This window comes from Crocuta crocuta, unplaced genomic scaffold (genome assembly GCF_008692635.1).
Source record: "Crocuta crocuta isolate KB4526 unplaced genomic scaffold, BGI_CrCroc_1.0 scaffold10, whole genome shotgun sequence".
In the NCBI taxonomy this organism is placed as follows: Eukaryota; Metazoa; Chordata; class Mammalia; order Carnivora; family Hyaenidae; genus Crocuta; species Crocuta crocuta.
Window position 1 is genome coordinate 2,014,497 of NW_027527551.1, and position 19,167 is coordinate 2,033,663.

The window sequence follows — 19,167 nt, forward strand, 5'->3', positions numbered from 1 at the left end:
TTTAATAAGTGTGATTCAAGTGGAGCCTGTTGGACTTTGTGTTTGCAGAGCAATGCTGCTCACTGTACAGGAATTATTTTAAGCACTACACCATTTTTGTTTGGGGAGGGGAAAAAAACAGTATATTGACCATAGTTTCCTCCCATTCCCAACATTCCGATGCTTATGAACCCAATTACCGTAGTATTTGAACAAAATACTTGAGTTTTTCTTCCTTTCCAGCACCCAATGGTTATCCAAATGGCAGTGGTTTTGTGCATGTAACTTACACTATTTGGCAGTTTCCTTGACAGTTACCACTAACAGGTGGCAAGAAGAAAGTAGAGGGCTCACCCCATTATTAATTATTTTTATTTGATTTGCTATAAATAATTATTAAACACAATTAGTGACAAGGGATAAAGTCCACATCTGTAACAACTGAAAACGGAATGTACAAACAGTTAAGACCAGACAAACAATGTTTCTAACAGCACAATCAGCAAACCACAGGACATACGCTGAAGTTCAACTCTTAATGAGAGTTAGAAACTCTTCCCGAGTCTTTGGATCTTCCCGGAACACACCCAACATCGTGCTGGTCACAGTTTTGCTGTTCATTTTCTGTACCCCTCGCATTACCATACACATGTGTCTACAAAACAAGACAACAAAAGTGGCTTAAAGAAATTGACAGTTGCTGGTTTGGTTTTCAAAGTAAAAAGCAAGCCAAAAAGTTTAAACGTGATTATACTGAGTTCACAGCTACCAGGCGTATCCAATATCACTTCTTAGATTTGACCTTAAGTTTTCATTTAAGTTTCTCAGTGGTTGAGTCTTTGGTGCATCTAGCAGACAGGGGAGAAAACGGAATTTTCTTTCTTGTGAAAATACTACAAGGGTTCCTCAGAAAGACAACAACTTCTGGATAAAATGAGATGCAGAATTTTCACTTGAACAATCTTTAGGACCAAGACCACACAATGCTAGCTTAGGTGTTGGGAGAAATACTGAAGTGGGCTGGTCTCACCAGGCAGGATCCAGAGAACAGTGACCACAGTGAGACTAAGCAACCGAAGAGGCCAGACAGCATGCACAGCACAGAGCCCATGCCATGCCAGAAGAATGGTTAAGATGTGTGCAATTCCCATAATTCATTCTAACTTAAATAAGTGTCTTCGGGCACCCTTTGCACACCATCTGAGCTCCATTTTTTAAAATCTGTGACAAAATGTTAGGAAGAGTCTGTTTAGAGCAACAAAGAGCTAAAGAAGAAATCAAGAGAAGACATAACATGCTACTGGCTGCACGAATCACTACGCTGATGACTCCCTACACCTCCATAACCCTCACCAAAAACAAACAAAACCCTGTCTCCTGTACCATAATTCCTTACATCAGCAACACAGTAAATGAAAGAGGTTTAAAAAAAAAAAAAAAAAAGCTTCAGGCTCAGGGATCGAAAATGGGACAGCGTCAGTTGTGCACCACCACCCAGCGCAGGAAACAGAGCAGCACTAAATATTTCTGCGCACCACAGGACATTATTAAAGGCAAACATGGACTTACGTTGCTTCCACTACCACCCCAACTCCGGCGGGCCGCAAGGCTTCTGTGATGGCTACCGCGATTTGTTTCGTAAGACGCTCTTGCACTGTGGGTGTGACAAGAAGCTCAGTTTAGGAGTCTGACACACACAGCCGTCTTTAGAGTATTCGTTGTCTTTAGAATATTTGAATTCTTAAAAACCAGACTTCTGGGAGGTTTCAGAGCCAAGGCACACCAGCGTTTTCCCAGTTTGCTTTGGCTGCTGCCTGGACCACAGGAGGCAGCTGTTCAATTCCCTCACCTGCAGAGTAAGTACTGAAGGGGGCTCAGTACCACTGGAGGAAACGGATAAGAATGACAGCTGTCTCTTAGGTGTGCAGTAAAACCAACACAATACTGATAACAAGCACCTCCAAGCAAATGAATAAATAACTCGCAACCGGACTAACAAAGGCGCTACAGTCCAGCTACCGAATTGTATGTAGAGCTGAAAACCAACAGTTTAACCCAAGCAATGGAGTTCCTGTACTGAATAAACAACTCATCTCTGAAAACACATTAAGAATGTTCCCTGCAGCACTGCATATATTTGAAAACTGACAAAATCTTCAAACCTTTATTAGAGCAAGAATTGGTTAAATCAAGCCCCAGCACAGCCCTACAATGGAATGCTAAACAGTGAGCAAAATGAATGAAATAGTTACATGCATATGGGGAAAAAAGTTTGATTTGTAAGGTGAAAAAAAAATAGAGGGTAAAAAGTGAAGCCCATTACATACAATATGAGGCCATTTAAAAAATATAATAAAAATAAATTGAAAATATTGGTAAATGCGTAAAATATGAAGGAGTGTGCAAATACAGCAACGATTATTTCTGGAGGCTTGAAACACCGCAGACCTTCCCTTTCTATCTTATACTCCTGTGAGGCTTTAATTTTGGTAGGTCATATGTATTATACTTGAAATAAGAACAACAAAACATACTTTTTCCTTAAGAAAAAAATGTTTTTCTGTAAATAAAAGTTTAAAAGTTTACCTTGTAATCGTCTACTATAGATTTCTACAATCCTAGAAAAGAAAGAATTGTTTTAGTTAATCATAAATTAGTTTGAAGTGGAATTGGTACAGCTTCTTCAAAAGACTAAAAGGAGTTTATTGAAGCAATTGTAGGGTGTGGACAAGAGACTGAATCTTCTAGGAGGAGAAAAGATACAAAAACTACATGGAAATGAGAAGACGGAGGTTCTTGAGGAGACCACCAAGCATGACACAGAGTGGTACTTCCTGACGTCCCCAAAGAGAAAATTAAATGAACATTCACTTAGGAAAAACACAATAAGAGGTAATTTTAGAGCTCCCAAGTTGTCAATTTTAGGCCAAATCTCAAGTGTTCTAATTAATCATATTGTTTAATCACAGCTTAAAGTTCAAGTTAAAAATAAAAAGACTATTTGTTAATTAATAGCAGGCCACTGTCAACTATTGTACCCACTAAACCTATTAGGATAATCAGATTAGAACTGAACAGACCTCTTCAGACATCTCTTTATAAGATAGATCTATACAAGCACTCAATACAATTAACTCCCCAAAATAAAAGCCTCCTGATCTTAGCTTATAACACAATCTGTCGACTGATGGGTTTTCCACTTTCAACATCTTTCACTCTAGTTGTGAAATGTAAAGATGGCCACGTGAATCACTCATTTGAAGATAACAATTCACGTTAAGGATCTTCCCTTAAAATTCGACCTTTTAGTCCTGAGTTTGGACTCAATTTGAGGATCACCTCACCTGTGAGGCATTTCATGGCTCTTCTTCCCCACCACTATGCTGCTCAGATAAAACTGAAAAGTTGTTCCTTTATACCCATTACAGTCAATAAAGTCAGTAATGGGTGTTGACACCCTGTTTACCACTCATTCTGAAGATGGGAGCCACCCTTGTTCTTCTTCGTGGATCTGGCAGATTTATAACATTGAAGGAATACATGTTTTCAATTTTGAACAAAAACCTGAGGAAGGATGGTATTCAAACTCCTGAATAGGACTCATTTCTTCTGGGTCAAATTTTTCTATTTATTACTTCTGACAGTTCTCCAGGTGATTATTTTCTGTTGTATTAATAGGAAATGCCATTGATTTAAAAATTAGTAATGGAAGGGTGTCTGAGTGACTCCGTCTTGATTTCAGCCCAGGTCATGATCTGATAGTTCATGAGATGGAGCCCTGCGTCATGCTCCATGCTGACGCCTTCTTCCTCTCTCTCTCTCCCCCTCCCCAGCTTGCACACGTGCTCTTTCCCTCTCTCTCAAAAATAAACTTAGAAAAATAAAATAAAATAAATAAAATAAAAAATTAGTAACGCCTTCCTTCTCATAGTCATTTCTTTCAAGAATTTCAGGTTCAACATTAGGCAACAGTGATATCAGGCACCCATATTTTACTCTGCACTTTAATAGGAATGCCTCTAACATTTGCTATCACCCATGATGCCTGCCTGTTTCTGAGAGATAGCCACTCTCCTGCTAAAGGAAGGCCATTCATGCAGATCACTGAGTGCCTTCTGTGTATATGATTATATGATGAGCAGGGTCCCTATGCTCAGAGCATTTATAATTTATTCCTAGTTTACTCATTTTTCATTTTCAAGTAAGCAGTAGGCATTGAATTTCTGTCTTCTCGGCATTAAAAATAATCATATAGTTTCCCCGAATTAAAGAAAAGAACATCTTTATTTTGCCCTCTTCCTTGAAGGTATTTTAAGAGGTATTTGTTGAAAGTAGAATTCTAGGGGTGTCTGGGTGGCTCAGTCGGTTGAGTGTCTGACTTTGGCTCAGGCCATGATCTTGGGGTTCATTAGTTCAAGCCCCATGTCGGGCTCTGTGCTGATAGCTCAGAGCCTAGTATCAGCTCAGAGCCTGGAGCCTGCTTTGGAATCTGAGTCTCTCTCTCTCTCTCTCTCTCTCTCTGCCCCTCCCCCACTCATGCTCTCTCTCAAAAATAAACAAACATTAAAAAGAAAGAATTCTAATTTGACACGGATATTTATTTGCCTTTTAATGTTGCCATTAGCAAACAATATCAGTCTAATTGTCTTTACCCTATAGGCAATATTTTTCTCTGCAGCTGCTTTTATGACATTTCAGAATGTGTACTCTGAGGTTTTCTATGTTGTGTGTAGGTGGGGATTTAATTTTATTTGCCCTCTTTGGGATTCATTAGCGTCCCTAAATCTAAAGAATGACTTTTTACCCATGTGTTCCACAAACATTTTTGGACTTTATCTTCTCTAATATTGCACTTACCCCATTACCTCTGTGATCTCCAGGAATTTCAATTAAGGACATATTAGACCTCCTCAGTCTTCCATGCCTCTTACATTCTCATTCATATTTTCCACCTAGCTCTCTGTGTTACATTCTGTGGAATTTCTTCAGACCTTTTTTCCAGTTCACTATTTTTTTCTTTTGGGTTTATGTTTTCTATTCATTTTTAATTTTCTAATTTAATCACCTTTTGTGTTTCTTCTTTCCCATTTGTTCTATTAAGCTTGGTTTACAATTTTTTCTTTAAAAAAAGGCTGGATGCTTGGTTTACTTGTAGTGTTTCTTATTTAATAATGAAAGCATTTGTGGCTGCAAATTTATCTCCAAAGTGCAAGTTTTTTTTTAATTTTTAATTTTAAACTTCAGCTTTACTGAGGTATACCTGACATAAAAATTATAAAGATATTTACAAGTATATGTAAGTGTAAGATATTTAAAGTGTAGACTGTGATTTGATATACATATACATTGTGGAAAAATCCCAGCTAGTTTATTTATACACCCACCACTTTACATATTTACCTTTTTTCCCCCCTGTAAGAACAATGAACACTGGAGTACAGATAGCTCTTCAATATCCTATCTTCATTTCCTTTGGACATATACCCAGAAGTAGGATTGCTGAATCATATGCCAGTCCTATTTTTAATTTTTTGAAAAATCTCCACACCGTTTTCTATAGTGTATGCACCAGTTTACATTCCCACAAACAGAATACAAGGGTTCCCTTTTCTCCACAGCCCCACCAGTACTTATACCTTTTGTATAATACTGTAGCCATGCTAACAGATATGAGGTGATATCCATTGTGGTTTTCATTTGAATTTTCCTAATGATGTGAAATTGAGCACCTTTCACATACCTGTAGCGATCTGTATAATTCTTTGGAGAAATGTCTATTCAGTTCCTCTGCCCATTTTTAAAAATTGGATTGTTTCTTTGCTATTGAGTTATAGGAGTTCTTTATATTTTTGTGCTCAGTAACCCCTTACCAGATATGTAATTTGCAAATATTTTCTCCCATTCTGTAGGTTTCTTTTTCATGGTTTCCTTTGCTATGCAGAAGCCTTTTAGTTTGATGCAGCCCCACTTGTTTATTTTTTATTTTGTTGCTTTTATTTTGGTGTCAAATCCAGAAGATCATCACCAAGACCAATGTCAAGGAGCGTACCCCCTATGTTTTCTACTAGTTTATGGCTTTAGGTCTTATGTTCAATCCATTTTGAGTGGATTTTTGTGTATGGTATAGGAAAGGTGTCCGGTTTTCCCAATACCACTTTTTAAAGTTTGATTTTTTAAGTAATTTCTTACACCCAATGTGGAGCCCAAACTCATGAACCCAAAATGAAGAATTGCACACTCTACCTACTGAGCCAGCCAGGTGTCTCCCCTGTACCATTTGTTGAAGAGACTATCTTTTCCCCCATTCTTTGCTCCTTTGTCAAAAATTAGTCATCTACGCATGGGTTTATTTTTGAGCTCTCTATTCCATACCTTTGGCCAATGTGTCTGTTTATATGACAGTGCCATTCTGTTTTGATTTTATAGCTTTGTAATTTAGTTTAAAATCATAAAGTGTGATGTCTCCAGGTTTTTTGTTCTTTCCTAAGATGGCTTTGACTATTCAGGGTCCTTTGTGGTTCCATACAAATTTTAGGATCATTTTTTCTCTTTCTGTGAAAAGCTGTTGGAATTCTGAAAGGGATTGCATTGAACCTGTAGATTATTTTAGGTAGTATGGACATTTTAACAATATTAATCCTTCTAATCCAATAACATGAGATACCTATTTTTATCTTCTTCAGTTTCTCTCATTAATGTCTTACAGTTTTCAGTATACAGATATCTTATCTCTTTGATAAAATTTATTCCTAGGAACTGTTACAATTGTAAATAGAATTGTTTTTTTAATTTCTAGGACAGTTGGTTGTTACTGTATAGAAACACACTGACTTTTGCATATTAGTTTGTATCCTTTAACTTATTAGTTCTAACAGCTTTTTGATGGAGTCCTAAGGGTTTTATTTATTTATTTATTTATTTATTTATTTATTTATTTATTTAAAGAGAGAGACTGTGTGTGTGGAAAGTACATATGAGGGATGGGCAGAGAGGGAGAGAGAGAATCCCAAGCAGGCGCCATGCTGTTAGCACAGAGCCCAACATGGGGCTCGATCCCACAAACCATGAGATTACAATCTGAGCCTAAATCAAGAATCAGATACTCAACGGACTGAACCACCCAGGTGCCCCTTTACGGTTTTCTATTTAATATGTCATCTGCAAATAGAGACAGTTTTCTCTCTTCCTTTCTGAACTTGATGCTTCTGTTTTCTTGCTGTAGTGCTCTGGCTAGTATTTCTGATGCTACACTAAATAAAAGGGTGAAATAGGGTATCCAGGTGTCCTTGTCTTATTCTTAATAATAGCTGAAAGCTTTTCATCATTGACTATGATACTAGCTATGGGCTTCTCATATATGGCCTATTATGTTGAGGTGCATTGCCTTTATATCCAGTTTGTTGAGAGTTTTCATCATGAATGGATGCTGAATTTTGTCAAATGTTTTTCTACATCTGTTGAGACTACCATATGACTTAGCTTTCATTTTGTTAATGTGGTTTAACATGGACTGATTTGCATACATTGAAACATCCTTGCATCCCTAGAATAAATCCCACTGGGTCATAGTGTATGATTCTTTTAATGTATTGCTGAATTCAGTTTGCTAATATTTTGCTGAGAATTTATTTATCTACGTCCTTAAGGGATATTGGCTTATAATTTTCTTGTATAATTTTCTGTTTTGATATCAGGTTTAATGCTGGCCTTGAGAAATGAATTTGAAAGTATTCCCTCCTCTTCTATTTTTTAGAAGAGTTTGAAGGGGATTGGTATTAATTTCAAAGTGCAGTATTTTTTTACTTTGAAATGCACACACTAACATACAGTACTTGTATCATTATGATTTTCTATCACATCAAAGGAATTTAAAAGAAATTTAACTTCCAGATAGTTGGTTTTTAAAAATAATTTATTAAAATATAGTTTTCTTGTTACACAATAGCCTGTTCATTTTTTTTTAAGTTAAAGCTTGTCTTTTAACCAAAATCCTATTACTCTGCTTTGTATATCCTTTTTTTCCATCTCAATCAAAGATTGAGAAGTAATTAGTGTTCCCACTCACTTCTTTTGAGTTTGTCAGTTTCTCTATGCATTTCATCCAGCTCCTGTTTTCTGTTTTGAACCTATTTGAGAAAATAAGATTCATGACCACTTTTATTATGCAAACTTCAATTTAAGAAGACCCAGACTCCTTTGATAAATTTTGCATTTTTAACTTTTGTAATTTTTGTTCATTTTAGAGAGAGCAAGTGTGACTGGGGGAGGAGGCAGAGGAAAGGAGAGAGGGAATCTCAGGCAGGCTCCCCACTCCTAATGAGGGGCTCAATCCCAAGGCTTTGGGATCATGACCTGAGCCTAAAGTCAAGTCAGACGCTTAACCAACTGAACCACACAGACACCCCTGTAATTTTTTTAAATAAAGGGGGCATGATTAGGTACTCGATTTAACTGAATGGACATCTCATCTTAATTACCCATTTACTGGTCTTAATAAAATCTGTGCTAGGTCCTCTGTTTCCTGTGTTGCATTATGCTTTCTTTCTTTTTCTTTCTTCCTCCTATGACAACTGGGAAAGTAATCTGGTGACACCTTTGCAGGTGGATGGTGTAATTTAACCCTTGCAAATCTTAACAGTACTTTTGATGCCTTCATATAACTTGACTTGTCGCCAGGCTGCAAATTCTCAACTATGGCTACAGCAAAGAACAAAACAAGCAGCAGAGGGTAGATCTGGATCACAGTGTGACTTGTCAGCTAAAGTAAGGAGTCTGAACTTTATCTTAAAAGCTATGGGGAGCTACATCAAATCCACACTTTAAAAAGTATATCCTAGCAGTGTTATGAGAGCAGATTTAAGGATGCTGAGAGATTAGAGGCCAGGAGGAGATCAGAGTTTTATAATCCAGGAAGAACAATATAAAAGGCCCAACAGAGCAGCAGCAAGGAGCACAGGAAGGCAGCATGGTAACAGGAGGGAAGTGGGGGCTCTGTGGGAGGTCAGTGAGCAGACAACAGCGATGGATGAATTCCTTCGCACTCTGCACCAAAATACATTCCAGATGGAGTGAAGATTTAAATATAAAAATAAGGCCATAAAAATAACCTAAAAACATGAGTTTACAAGTACATAAAAATTTTAAACTTCTTTATGGAAAAATGATATTATCAAACAAAATCAGAGGACAAATGACAACCTGGAAAAATTATTTGTAGCACCTGACCTAACTGGTTTCACATTCAAAGAATTCATACAAATCAGTAAAAAAAAGATGGGCAAACCAATGGAAAAATTATCAAAGGCTAACTAAGAGAAGGAAGTTTCTATAAAGATTCAAACTCTATTAAAGAAATGCAAGTTTTAAAAGTGCAAATTAAAACAATAGGTACTCTTTCCCACTTATCAGCTTGGCAAAGATTGAAAAGTGTGATGAAACTCAGCGTTGGCAAAAGTGGAGAAACACCCTTTGACTTATAATTAGAGTGTAAATTGATGTGCTCCTTTTTAGAAAACAATTTGGTAATATCAAAAATTTGGCTACCCTGACCCAGCAATTTAATTTTGGTGATTTACAATATACAAAACACATTTGCCAAAGCATTTTTTCCACTTTTTTGACAACAGTCTCAAACTGTAAACTCTCTTTCTCTCTATATATATTTTATTTAGAGAATTATATTAAACAATTAAAGAAATACTATGTAGCCATTAAAAGGGACTCAGACTTTCCGGACTAAAAGATGTTCAGGGGACCTCAAAGTTTTTTTAATTAAAAAAACAAACAAAGGGCACCTGGCTGGCTCGGTCACTAGAGCATGTGACCCCTGATCTCAGGTACATGAGTTCCACCCCCCTATAAGGATTACTTAAAAAAATTAAAAATACAAACAAAAAACACAAATTGTAGTACAGAATGTAGGGTATGATCTCCCTTTTTTGGTTTGGTTGGTTTTGCTAGTTTTAAAGAGCTATATGTTTGTGTTTGCATAGAAATTTTCTAGAAGGACAATCTCTAGCCAAGAGACAAGAAATGTCTAGTTTTAACTCTGAGGAATGGAAATAGAAAGGAAAGCTTTCCCTTTACTCACTCATTTGTATTTAAGCTTAACTGGTAAGTATGTTATTTTTATAGTAGAGAAAGTGGTGCCTGGGGTGGCTCAGTCAGATGGGCATCTGACTCTTAATTTCTGCTCGGGTCATGATCTCACGGTTCATCAAGTAAAGCCCTGCCTCAGCCTCTGTGCTGACAGCTAAAAGCACGTAGCCTGTTTAGGCTTCTCTCTCTCTCTCTCTCTCTGCCTCTCCCCTGTTTACGCTCTCTCAAAATAAACATTTATAATAGAGAAAAAGAGAAAAAAAATAATGTCCCTGTTGTAATCTAATGCCCACCCAACCTTTCTATCTTACAGTCATCTCTGCCTAAATCTCTTACTTGTCAATTAACCTCCCTCTCCACTGGAATAGGCCTTGTGCTTACCCTTATTTGCCTCTGCTTACGCATTTACTATACCCAAAGGAATTTTTCTTCCCTATAGAATTCTTTTTTTCTAAATGTTTTATTTATTTTTGAGAGAATACAAGCAGGAGAGGGGCATAGAGAGAGGAGACAGAGGACCTAAAGTGGGCTCTGTGCTGACAGCAGCGAGCCAGATGTGGGGCTTGAACTCATGAACCCTGAGATCATGACCTGAGCCAAAGCTGTACGCTCAACTGGCTGAGCCACCCAGGGGCCCCTCTTCCCTTAAAATTCTGCTCAGCTTTCCACCTCTGGGTCTCTTTTTTTTTTTCCCCATTTTTTTTTAACGTTTATTTTATTTTTGGGAGCGAGAGAGAGACAGAGCGTTAGTGGGGTAGGGGCAGGGAAAGGCAGACACAGAATCCGAAACAGGCTCCAGGCTCTGAGCTGTCAGCACAGAGCCCAACATGGGGCTCAAACCCACAAACCGCAAGATCATGACGTGAGCCAAAGTCGGACACTCAACCAACTGAGCCACCCAGGGGCCTCTCTTCCCTTAGAATTCTGCTTAGCTTTCCATCTCTGCATCTCTTCAATCCTGCCAGGCCACAGTCATTTTGGCTCCTCTGAACTCAGAGCTCCAAACCAGGCATTTCTGTGGTACCTGCTGCTCATATCATCCACCCTCAATGAGGGCAGTGGCTGTATCCCACTTTTCTCTAGCAGTCATCATTGCTGACACAGCACTTTTTCACATAGATGCTCAACTAATATAGATGAACCATGGCTAACCTGAAGCACTTCAATTCTATATTCAAGATTTAACTATGTTCAGTTATTCTAAGGCAAGAAAATGAATACATGTTCAATGAATTTTCAGCAACAAAATGAATTTTTTTTTTCTAAGATTTTATTTTTAAGTAATCTCTACACCCAGCACAGGGCTCGAACTCACAACCCCAAGATCAAGAGTGGCAGGCTCCACCAACTGAGCCAGCCAAGCTCCCCAACAAAAGGAATTTCTATTCAAACCACACTTGCTCTAGAATTCTACTAGAGTATAACCAGATCAACTCACTTCTGGCATTTTCTTGTTACTTAAGGCTTTACTGTTTGATATTTGACTTCCCTGGCACTGAAAGGTCATTCGTTTAAAGGCAAGCATATAACAAACTTCACATACAAGATTAAAATGGGCGGTGAAGTTTTGCTAAGACATTCAGCTTTCTTTATTACTTTATATTCCCTAAATATTCCCACTTCTTATAAGAAATAAACAGCTGGATAAAAATCTTAGCTTTCTTTCCTGTTTAATAGACCCTTCAATCAAATTTTTTACAAATATCTGAAAGTAACACACACTCTTTTCTTTGGTTTAGCATTCTTTTTTTTTAAGTTTAATCCTATTAGTGTAAGTACAAACCCCATGCTAATAATCAACTTTGTCATACTGTTTCCCAAAAGCATAATTATTTGAGATCTTTCCATTTCACTAGTAAAGAAGGTAACCAGAGTATTCTTTTCTAGCCCTAAATTACCATTTATTCCAACATCGCACTGGATTACTCTAGAATCCATTTCCATACAGTATTACCCGTGGTCTACACAGTGTAGTCTTCTAGAGAGGGCTATTTACATTAAGACCAAGGGCTAATGTGGTCTGCCAAGCTTCTTTATAATGTGGAAATGATCCGCTACCTACCTTTCACATGTGCACAGTCTGTTACTGTGTCTGAATTTCTATATAGGAAAGGCAGAGGGTTGGCAATCTTGTTGAAAGGGAAAGCACCAGCAGACAGGGGCTGTAGCTAGGTTTGCACAGCAACTAAGCTGATTTTACTTAGATTGTGGCTTATAAAACAGTAAGAATAACCAATTTTAGTAAGGACACTTCTTTCACAATTGACGTGACTTTATTATTTGGAAGTAAGTAACTAGGGAAGGTGTTGCTAATAGAAATTAAAGTAGGATTATTTGTGCTGACAGCACCCCCCCCCCTTACCACCAACACCCTTTTTCACCTACCCCTCGGCACTGCCACTGGGTACAGATCACTGAAAGGTGGCAAGATGTTTCTGGATTTGTGTTAAGAGCCTTACTGCAGTGAAAGAGTTACAGCTATGATATAATAACATCTTTTCATGGTACCAAGTAGCCCTGTCTGGTGGAGAGAGTGCTAAGCAGGAATGAGGTCAGAAACCAGGGAAGTTAAATTTCTCTCTTCTACCTACTTTCTCCTTAATCCCTAGAGGAATGAGTGAGAGAGTAGAAGTGAAAACAAAGTAAAAAGAACAGCTGTGGAGAGCCGCTGTCAGATTGCTAGGGTGGTTTTTACAGATTCCAACACAGAACTGAAAAAGATTTGGACCACCACTTTGGTATTGTGACGAATCCCAGTGTCTACGTGGAAAAGTAGCAGGAATACATCAGAGTCATAGTACAGTTAGTTTGGTCACAAAGATTCATTTATTCCAATTTTTTAAATGTTTATTTATTTATTCTGAGATAGATAAAGAGGGAGGGAGGGGCCAAAAGACAGAGAGAGAGAGAGAATCCAAAGCAGGTTCTGCCCTGTCAGCACAGAGCAGGGCTCAAACCCACGAACCATGAGATCATGATCTAAGCTGAAATCAAGAGTCAGATGCTTGACTGACTGAGCCACTCAGGGACCCCTATTCCAAGTTTGATATGGTCACTATAATCTCAAATTATCCACACTCAGCTTGGTTTAAGGCGGGGGTGCGGGGGACCTCACTGTATGTTCATCACCTATTATCTCATTTTGCCCTTAGTTCTCTCTCAACATACACGTAATCACACATCCTAGCATTCCTCCATACCCAGGACTCACTAACTCCATACAAAGAAATTGCAAAGAAGAATATTTAGGGACAATAAAATACTTGTGGCTGAGCCTATCAGAGATATATGAACACTGATCCTCAGGTTGATTTCTAGTTAAACATAGATGACAGTAGTTGTATATTACCTCTCCATCCTAAAGCCCAAATAAAACAGTAGTAAAGGAATTTTTTTAAAAGGTATGAATCCACAGGATAAAGAATGGAAAAGAAGACTGTAGTAAAAAAGAGAGAAACAGAGAGGACAGCAGGTATTGTTTTTGGAATATTGCTGAGAAAGCCAGGAAAGCCACAGCACAGTTTTGTGTCTGTAGAGGTATCAAACCAGAAGTGAATGAAGGGCCCTGAAGGACCCCAGAGAGATGCCCAGAGATACTCAGGTGCAGCAGAAGACAAGGCTGAGACCCCAATGGTAGTATGATTAAAAGTCTGATAAAAGTGCAGTGGAATTAGACCCCTGCTCAGTTTTCCTTTCCCACTGCCCACTGTTCGTAAACAACCCTTAAACATGGGGGCTGGACTGAATGCACCCTCCAGTCCTTCCTATGCTCTACAGAGAGGTATGAACTAAGACTTCTACGATGTGCCAGTGGGAACAGGCGTGGAAGGTGGGGGAGAAAGGCAGTGACAGGTGAGAAGAAAAGGGATTTGTGTTTCAAGTCCTAGAAATATGTTTGTCTCTGTGACTATAAATTTTACGTTGCAACATGACTTCCAAGTTAGATCCACACTGGTCAAGGAAGCAAGCCTTATGAGATTCTTGCCAGATTAAGGACAGGTCCTACCAATCTGTTTTCTTATTCACCATACAGTCATACTTACCTCGCAAGTTTGCTAAGGCCAAGGACTTGCTTGTTAGGAAGATAGCCAATATGGACCTTCAAAGAAGAGAGAGAAATCATGAGTTAACTGAAAATCCAATGCGTCTTTGTAACAAAATAAGGAAATAAGGAAATAGAAGACAGTATACATATTATGTAATTTAACATGATGAAAATGTATCCTTAAAAAATCTAGAAGTTTTGGGGTGCCTGGGTAACTTAGTTGGTTAAGTACCCAACTCTTGATTTCAGCTCAGGTCATGATTTCATGATCATAAGATCAAGCCCCACGTCAGGCTCTGCACTGAGCATGGAGCCTGCTTGGGATTCTCTCTCACCCTCTCTCTCTCCCTCTCTGCCCCTCCTCCACTCATTCTCTCTCTCTCTCTCTTTCTCTCTCTCAAAATAAGTAAACTTTGAAATATCTAGAAGCTTTAAGACTTAGAAAATGAAGGACTAACAAAAGCATTTAGAAAATTACAGATGTTCAGGAAAAGGAAAATATATGAATGACTATTAATGAAATGACAAATTTGAAATATAGTCTTGGTATTTCCTGGTAAAGTTAAACTCTTGATACAATTCTTCCAGTCTTTCTTCTATTAAGGGGACACTCTCTCAAGACAGTGCAAATTATCCTGTAGCAACATTAAAATGTAGCCAGGAAACCTTCCTTTAAATGGCTGAAACTGTCACTGTAAATATTACCATTCTACACATCATGGTAGCCTTAAAAATCCCACCCCACTGCACAGAAAGAGGGTCTCCGTGCCCTTTAACATGGTTGGTGGCCCCATTTCTAAGCTGCTGGAGAATACTATCTTCCTGATGGGAGATAAAGGACCAGCTACAAATGTGACTTGTCCAAACCTGGACCTTAAGATCTAAGTTCTTATAGGACCTACTATGAGGCCAAGCCAATTCCATAATCTTACAAGACGCTGACTAACATCTAATATGTCCATGTTACCTCTCTTTGAGCCAAGTATTAAATCATGGGAAGACATTAGTTCTACAAAAGGCTAATAAGTAAATGGTCATTTGCAGGCAATCAATTAACCTAATATAAAAGTATAGAGTCATTTGCATCATGGTTTGCTAGCATTTGCTCACCTAATTAATATTTACTGTCCATGTGAATAATTGATCTAGTAGCAATTAGTGATTTTTCATCTATTAGCACTGTGCTTTGGGAGTTTGAGAATACCTATTCATCACCTTCCTTGTCAGCAGAAGGAGAAAGTAAAGTAGCACTTGAACACTGAGTATTTCAAAGAAAAATGAGAGTTAAAACCTTCCCACAGAGCTAAGATCTTCTGTACCACTTGAAATTTTTTACTTATATGCAGGCCTATAATTTGTTTATTGTTTGTACTATTTTTGATCTTTCTGAAGATCCTAAATCATTTAAATGTCGATTTTAGAGAAACATTGCTGAACAATAGATTTTTTAAGAAGCTTGCAAGAACACAAACACAGAGATAATCATAGCAGAAGGTAAGAGGATATAGTGAGAGGCTGGGCCAGATCAAGTTCCTAGGTCTAGCCCCAGCCAAAATCACTAACTTCCTCTGTCTTCTTGGACAAAGCCTATGTGTTCTGGCCCAAATTCATCACCTACAATAAAAGGTAGTAAGATAAGCTCAAAGGTTCCCTCCTTCTTGAAAATCCTGAGCCCTTACATGGGTGATGTGTATTAAGGAGGGCACTTTTTGTGATGAGCACCAGCTGTTAGAGGCAAGTGATGAATCACTAAATTCTACTCCTGAAACCAATTTACCCTATGTTGACTAACTAGAATTTAAATAAAAAATTGGAAATTAATTAATTAATTTCTGGCAAAACAAAACAACATAAAAAGAAAATCCTGAGCCCTAATGTTAGAGACCAGCATCATCAATTGTGGGAGTGGCACTCAGTGCATGCCTCCTGAAGAGATGGGAGTGTGGAGTCTTTGGTGTTCTCATGAAGCGCTCTTGTCAAAAATATTTAGCCTCAATCTTAGGAAGTTATAGATCTAAACCTTTATAGGAAATCCAGAGGTTGAAAGAACAAATCCAGAAGGTGGGACACTCTGCAGGACAATGGCCCAGTCTCTTTAATATGAGAAGGGGGAACTATTTTAGGACAAGAGACTTAAAAGGCATAACAACCAAAAGTAATAAATGCATGACTCTTAATTGGATCCTGGTTTGTTTGTTGTTTGTTTGTTTAAGAAGATTTTATTTTATTTTTTTAATGTTTTATTTATTTCTAGGAGAGAGAGAGAGAGAGCGTGAGCAGGGGAGGGTCAGAGAGAGAGGGAGTCACAGACTGAAACAGGCTCCAGGCTCTGAGCTGGCAGTCAGCACAGAGCCCGACGCGGGGCTCGAACCCACGAACCGCGAGATCATGACCTAAGCGAAAGTCGGACGCTTAACCAACTAAGCCACCCAGGCGCCCCAAGAAGATTTTATTCTTAAGTAATCTCTCCACCCAACTTGGGGCTTGAACCCACAACCCCAAGATCAAGAGTCACATGCTGTCCCGACTGAGCCAGCCAGGTGCCCTTGGATTCTGGCTGAAACAAACCAATAGTAAGACAGTTGAGACAACTGCAGAAATATAAATATGGGTCAGTTATTAGATGCTATTTAGGAATTACTATTAATTTTGTTTATGTTAGTGTTACTATGGGTAAGAAAACGTGTATTAATAATTAGTGATAAAGAGTCATGCTGTCTATAACATACTTTATATTCCTTAATATATGTTGAAGGATTTACTACTAGCTTTTTAGGCTGATAATCAAATTGGAATTATGTGTTTTTTTTTAAATCCTTATCTTTAATAGACACATACTAGAAGAAATTATGGAAAAAAATAATAGGATATCTAGGATTTGCTCCAAAATAGTCCTGTGGGGACCTATATATATAACAAGATTGGTCCTTTATCAATAATTGTTGATGTTGGTTTTAGGAAACGTGGAACTTTATCAGACTAGTCTTTCTATTCTTACATATGTTTGAGATTTTCTATAACAAAAGGTTTAAAAAATAGAGACGCCACTATAACACATCAGAATACTAAACTTAAAAAGACTTAAAGCACCAAGTGTTGGCAAGAATATGAAGTGACTGGGTTCATCTGGGAGTATATCAAGTGTAAAATGGTACAACTACTTTGCAAAACCAGAAATCTGTGTCTATTAAATCAAACATGAGTATACTTTATAACCCTGCAAGTCCACTCCTAGGCATATTCTTAATAGAAATGCTGGCATATATGCACCAAAAGAATGCTGGAAGCAGTACTGTTTGTAACAGAGAAAAAATAGTGAAAGAGAGAAAGAGGAAACAATACAAACACCCACCAAGAACAGAATACATTGTGATATGTTTGTACACTAAAACAAGACATAGCAATGAAAATAAGCTACAATGACATCAGTAAGTTTCATTTATTTTTAATGTTTTTATTTATTTATTTATTTATTTATTTATTTTGAGAGAGAGAGAAAGACAGAGCATGAGTGGAGGAGGGGCCGAGAGAGAGGCAGACACAGAATTTGAAGCAGGTCCTCTGTGCTGACAGCTCAGAGCCTGACGTGGGGCTCCAGCCCACAAAGTGTGAGACTGTGGCCGGAGCTTGACAGACTGAGCCACCCAGGCACTCCAACATCAATAGCTTTTAAAGTGCGGAACCAAAAAAAAGATAAAAAAGATTTCATGCTGATAATTTCCATTTATAAGTTGAAAAACAAGCAAAACTAATCTACAGTGTTTGAAATTGATATTCCAGTTACCTGTGGGGACAAAGGATGGGTTAGGGATTTAAAAGGGGCACAAGGTGAGCTTGCAAGATAGTAATAATGTTCTAGTTCTTGATCTGTGAGGTGGTAAGGAATACCTTATAATTTGTGTATTTTTCTGTGTTTCCCTTTATAAAAAAGTGAAAAAATAAAATGCTTTTTTATTTTGAGAGAGAGAGGGAGTGCAGGCACACTCAAGAGCAGGAGAAGGGGAAAGGTAGGGAACGGGAGGGAAGGGGATAGGAGGAGAGAAAGAGAGAGAGCGTGAGCGAGCGTGCGCGAGCTGGAGGGAGCATGTGAGCACACACAAATCCCAAACAGGCTCCGTAGAGCTTGATCCCAGGACCCTGAGATCATGACCTGAGCCAAAATCAAGAGTTGTATGCTCAACCGACTGAGCCACCCAGGTGCCCCCAAAATTAAATATTTTAACAAAAAAATATGAAGCAAATGTTAACACATTAAAATTAGGGAATGGGTATATAGGTATTCATAATACTATTTCCTATGTCTTCTGTTTAAAAACTATTAATAAAAAGTCAAAATAAAATACAATTATAATGGGAGGGAGAGGACAGAACTATCCTTGGTCCTACGTCCACATTTTCAAAGGTATGTTTAAGTATGACAAGCTAGATAATATTATACAGCTTGCATTAGATCCGCTGTTCCTCATACAGAAAGGGTTGGAAACAAATGAAGTCCACTAATACTATGACCTCTGCCATATTATACAAAAGTACATCTTGGATCAAACATTATTGAGTCAAAATAAAAAGCAAAGGTTTTCAGAGTTTGCAGTAGCTACCTAAAAAAAAAGAAAAGCTCATTATTTTAACCAATAACATGGTATTTACTATGAATGTTCTCCCTGAGGACTTCCGGCTACTTGGTTTTTGTTTTGTTAATTTCAAGTTGTCAGGTTGATAAAGAGTAATTGTTTATGTATAATTCTAAATATCTGGGATATAAGGAATTAGCAGGTGATGATTTTAAACATAATAATCCTAATTTAAAAATATTTGTTGTATTTTAAAATTAACCAGAAACAGAGAAAGCCTTACCTTTCCAACAAACGGAACCAGATGATGTTCACACATGGAAAACATATCTATGTCCTTCACAATCACCATCTCATCATGATCTTCATCAAATATAGCATCGTTTAGGACATCTGAAATCAGAGGCTTACTTTAGTATGATTTCCAATTTTATAGAAAGATTCAGAGTAGGAAAACTAACAATCTCCCTGGAT

General features: G+C 37.9%; 1 protein-coding gene across 3 annotated transcripts in view; it reads right to left on the bottom strand.

Moving 5' to 3' along the window:
- Positions 1-311: 311 nt before the first annotated feature.
- Positions 312-19,167, bottom strand: part of GCH1 (GTP cyclohydrolase 1) — a 44,538-nt gene continuing 25,682 nt past the window's right edge. The window contains exons 2-6 of one of the 3 annotated variants that reach the window (XM_077769249.1): positions 18,977-19,086; positions 14,121-14,176; positions 2,566-2,597; positions 1,549-1,633; positions 312-634 (exon numbers count right to left, since the gene is read on the bottom strand). In XM_077769249.1, the coding sequence (XP_077625375.1) occupies positions 508-634; positions 1,549-1,633; positions 2,566-2,597; positions 14,121-14,176; positions 18,977-19,086 (410 nt within the window). In that variant the 3' untranslated portion in view covers positions 312-507. Of the gene's footprint in view, positions 635-1,548; positions 1,634-2,565; positions 2,598-7,931; positions 8,106-14,120; positions 14,177-18,976; positions 19,087-19,167 lie in introns of those variants that run through there. The other 2 variants (XM_077769255.1, XM_077769264.1) reach the window with 2 other exon arrangements.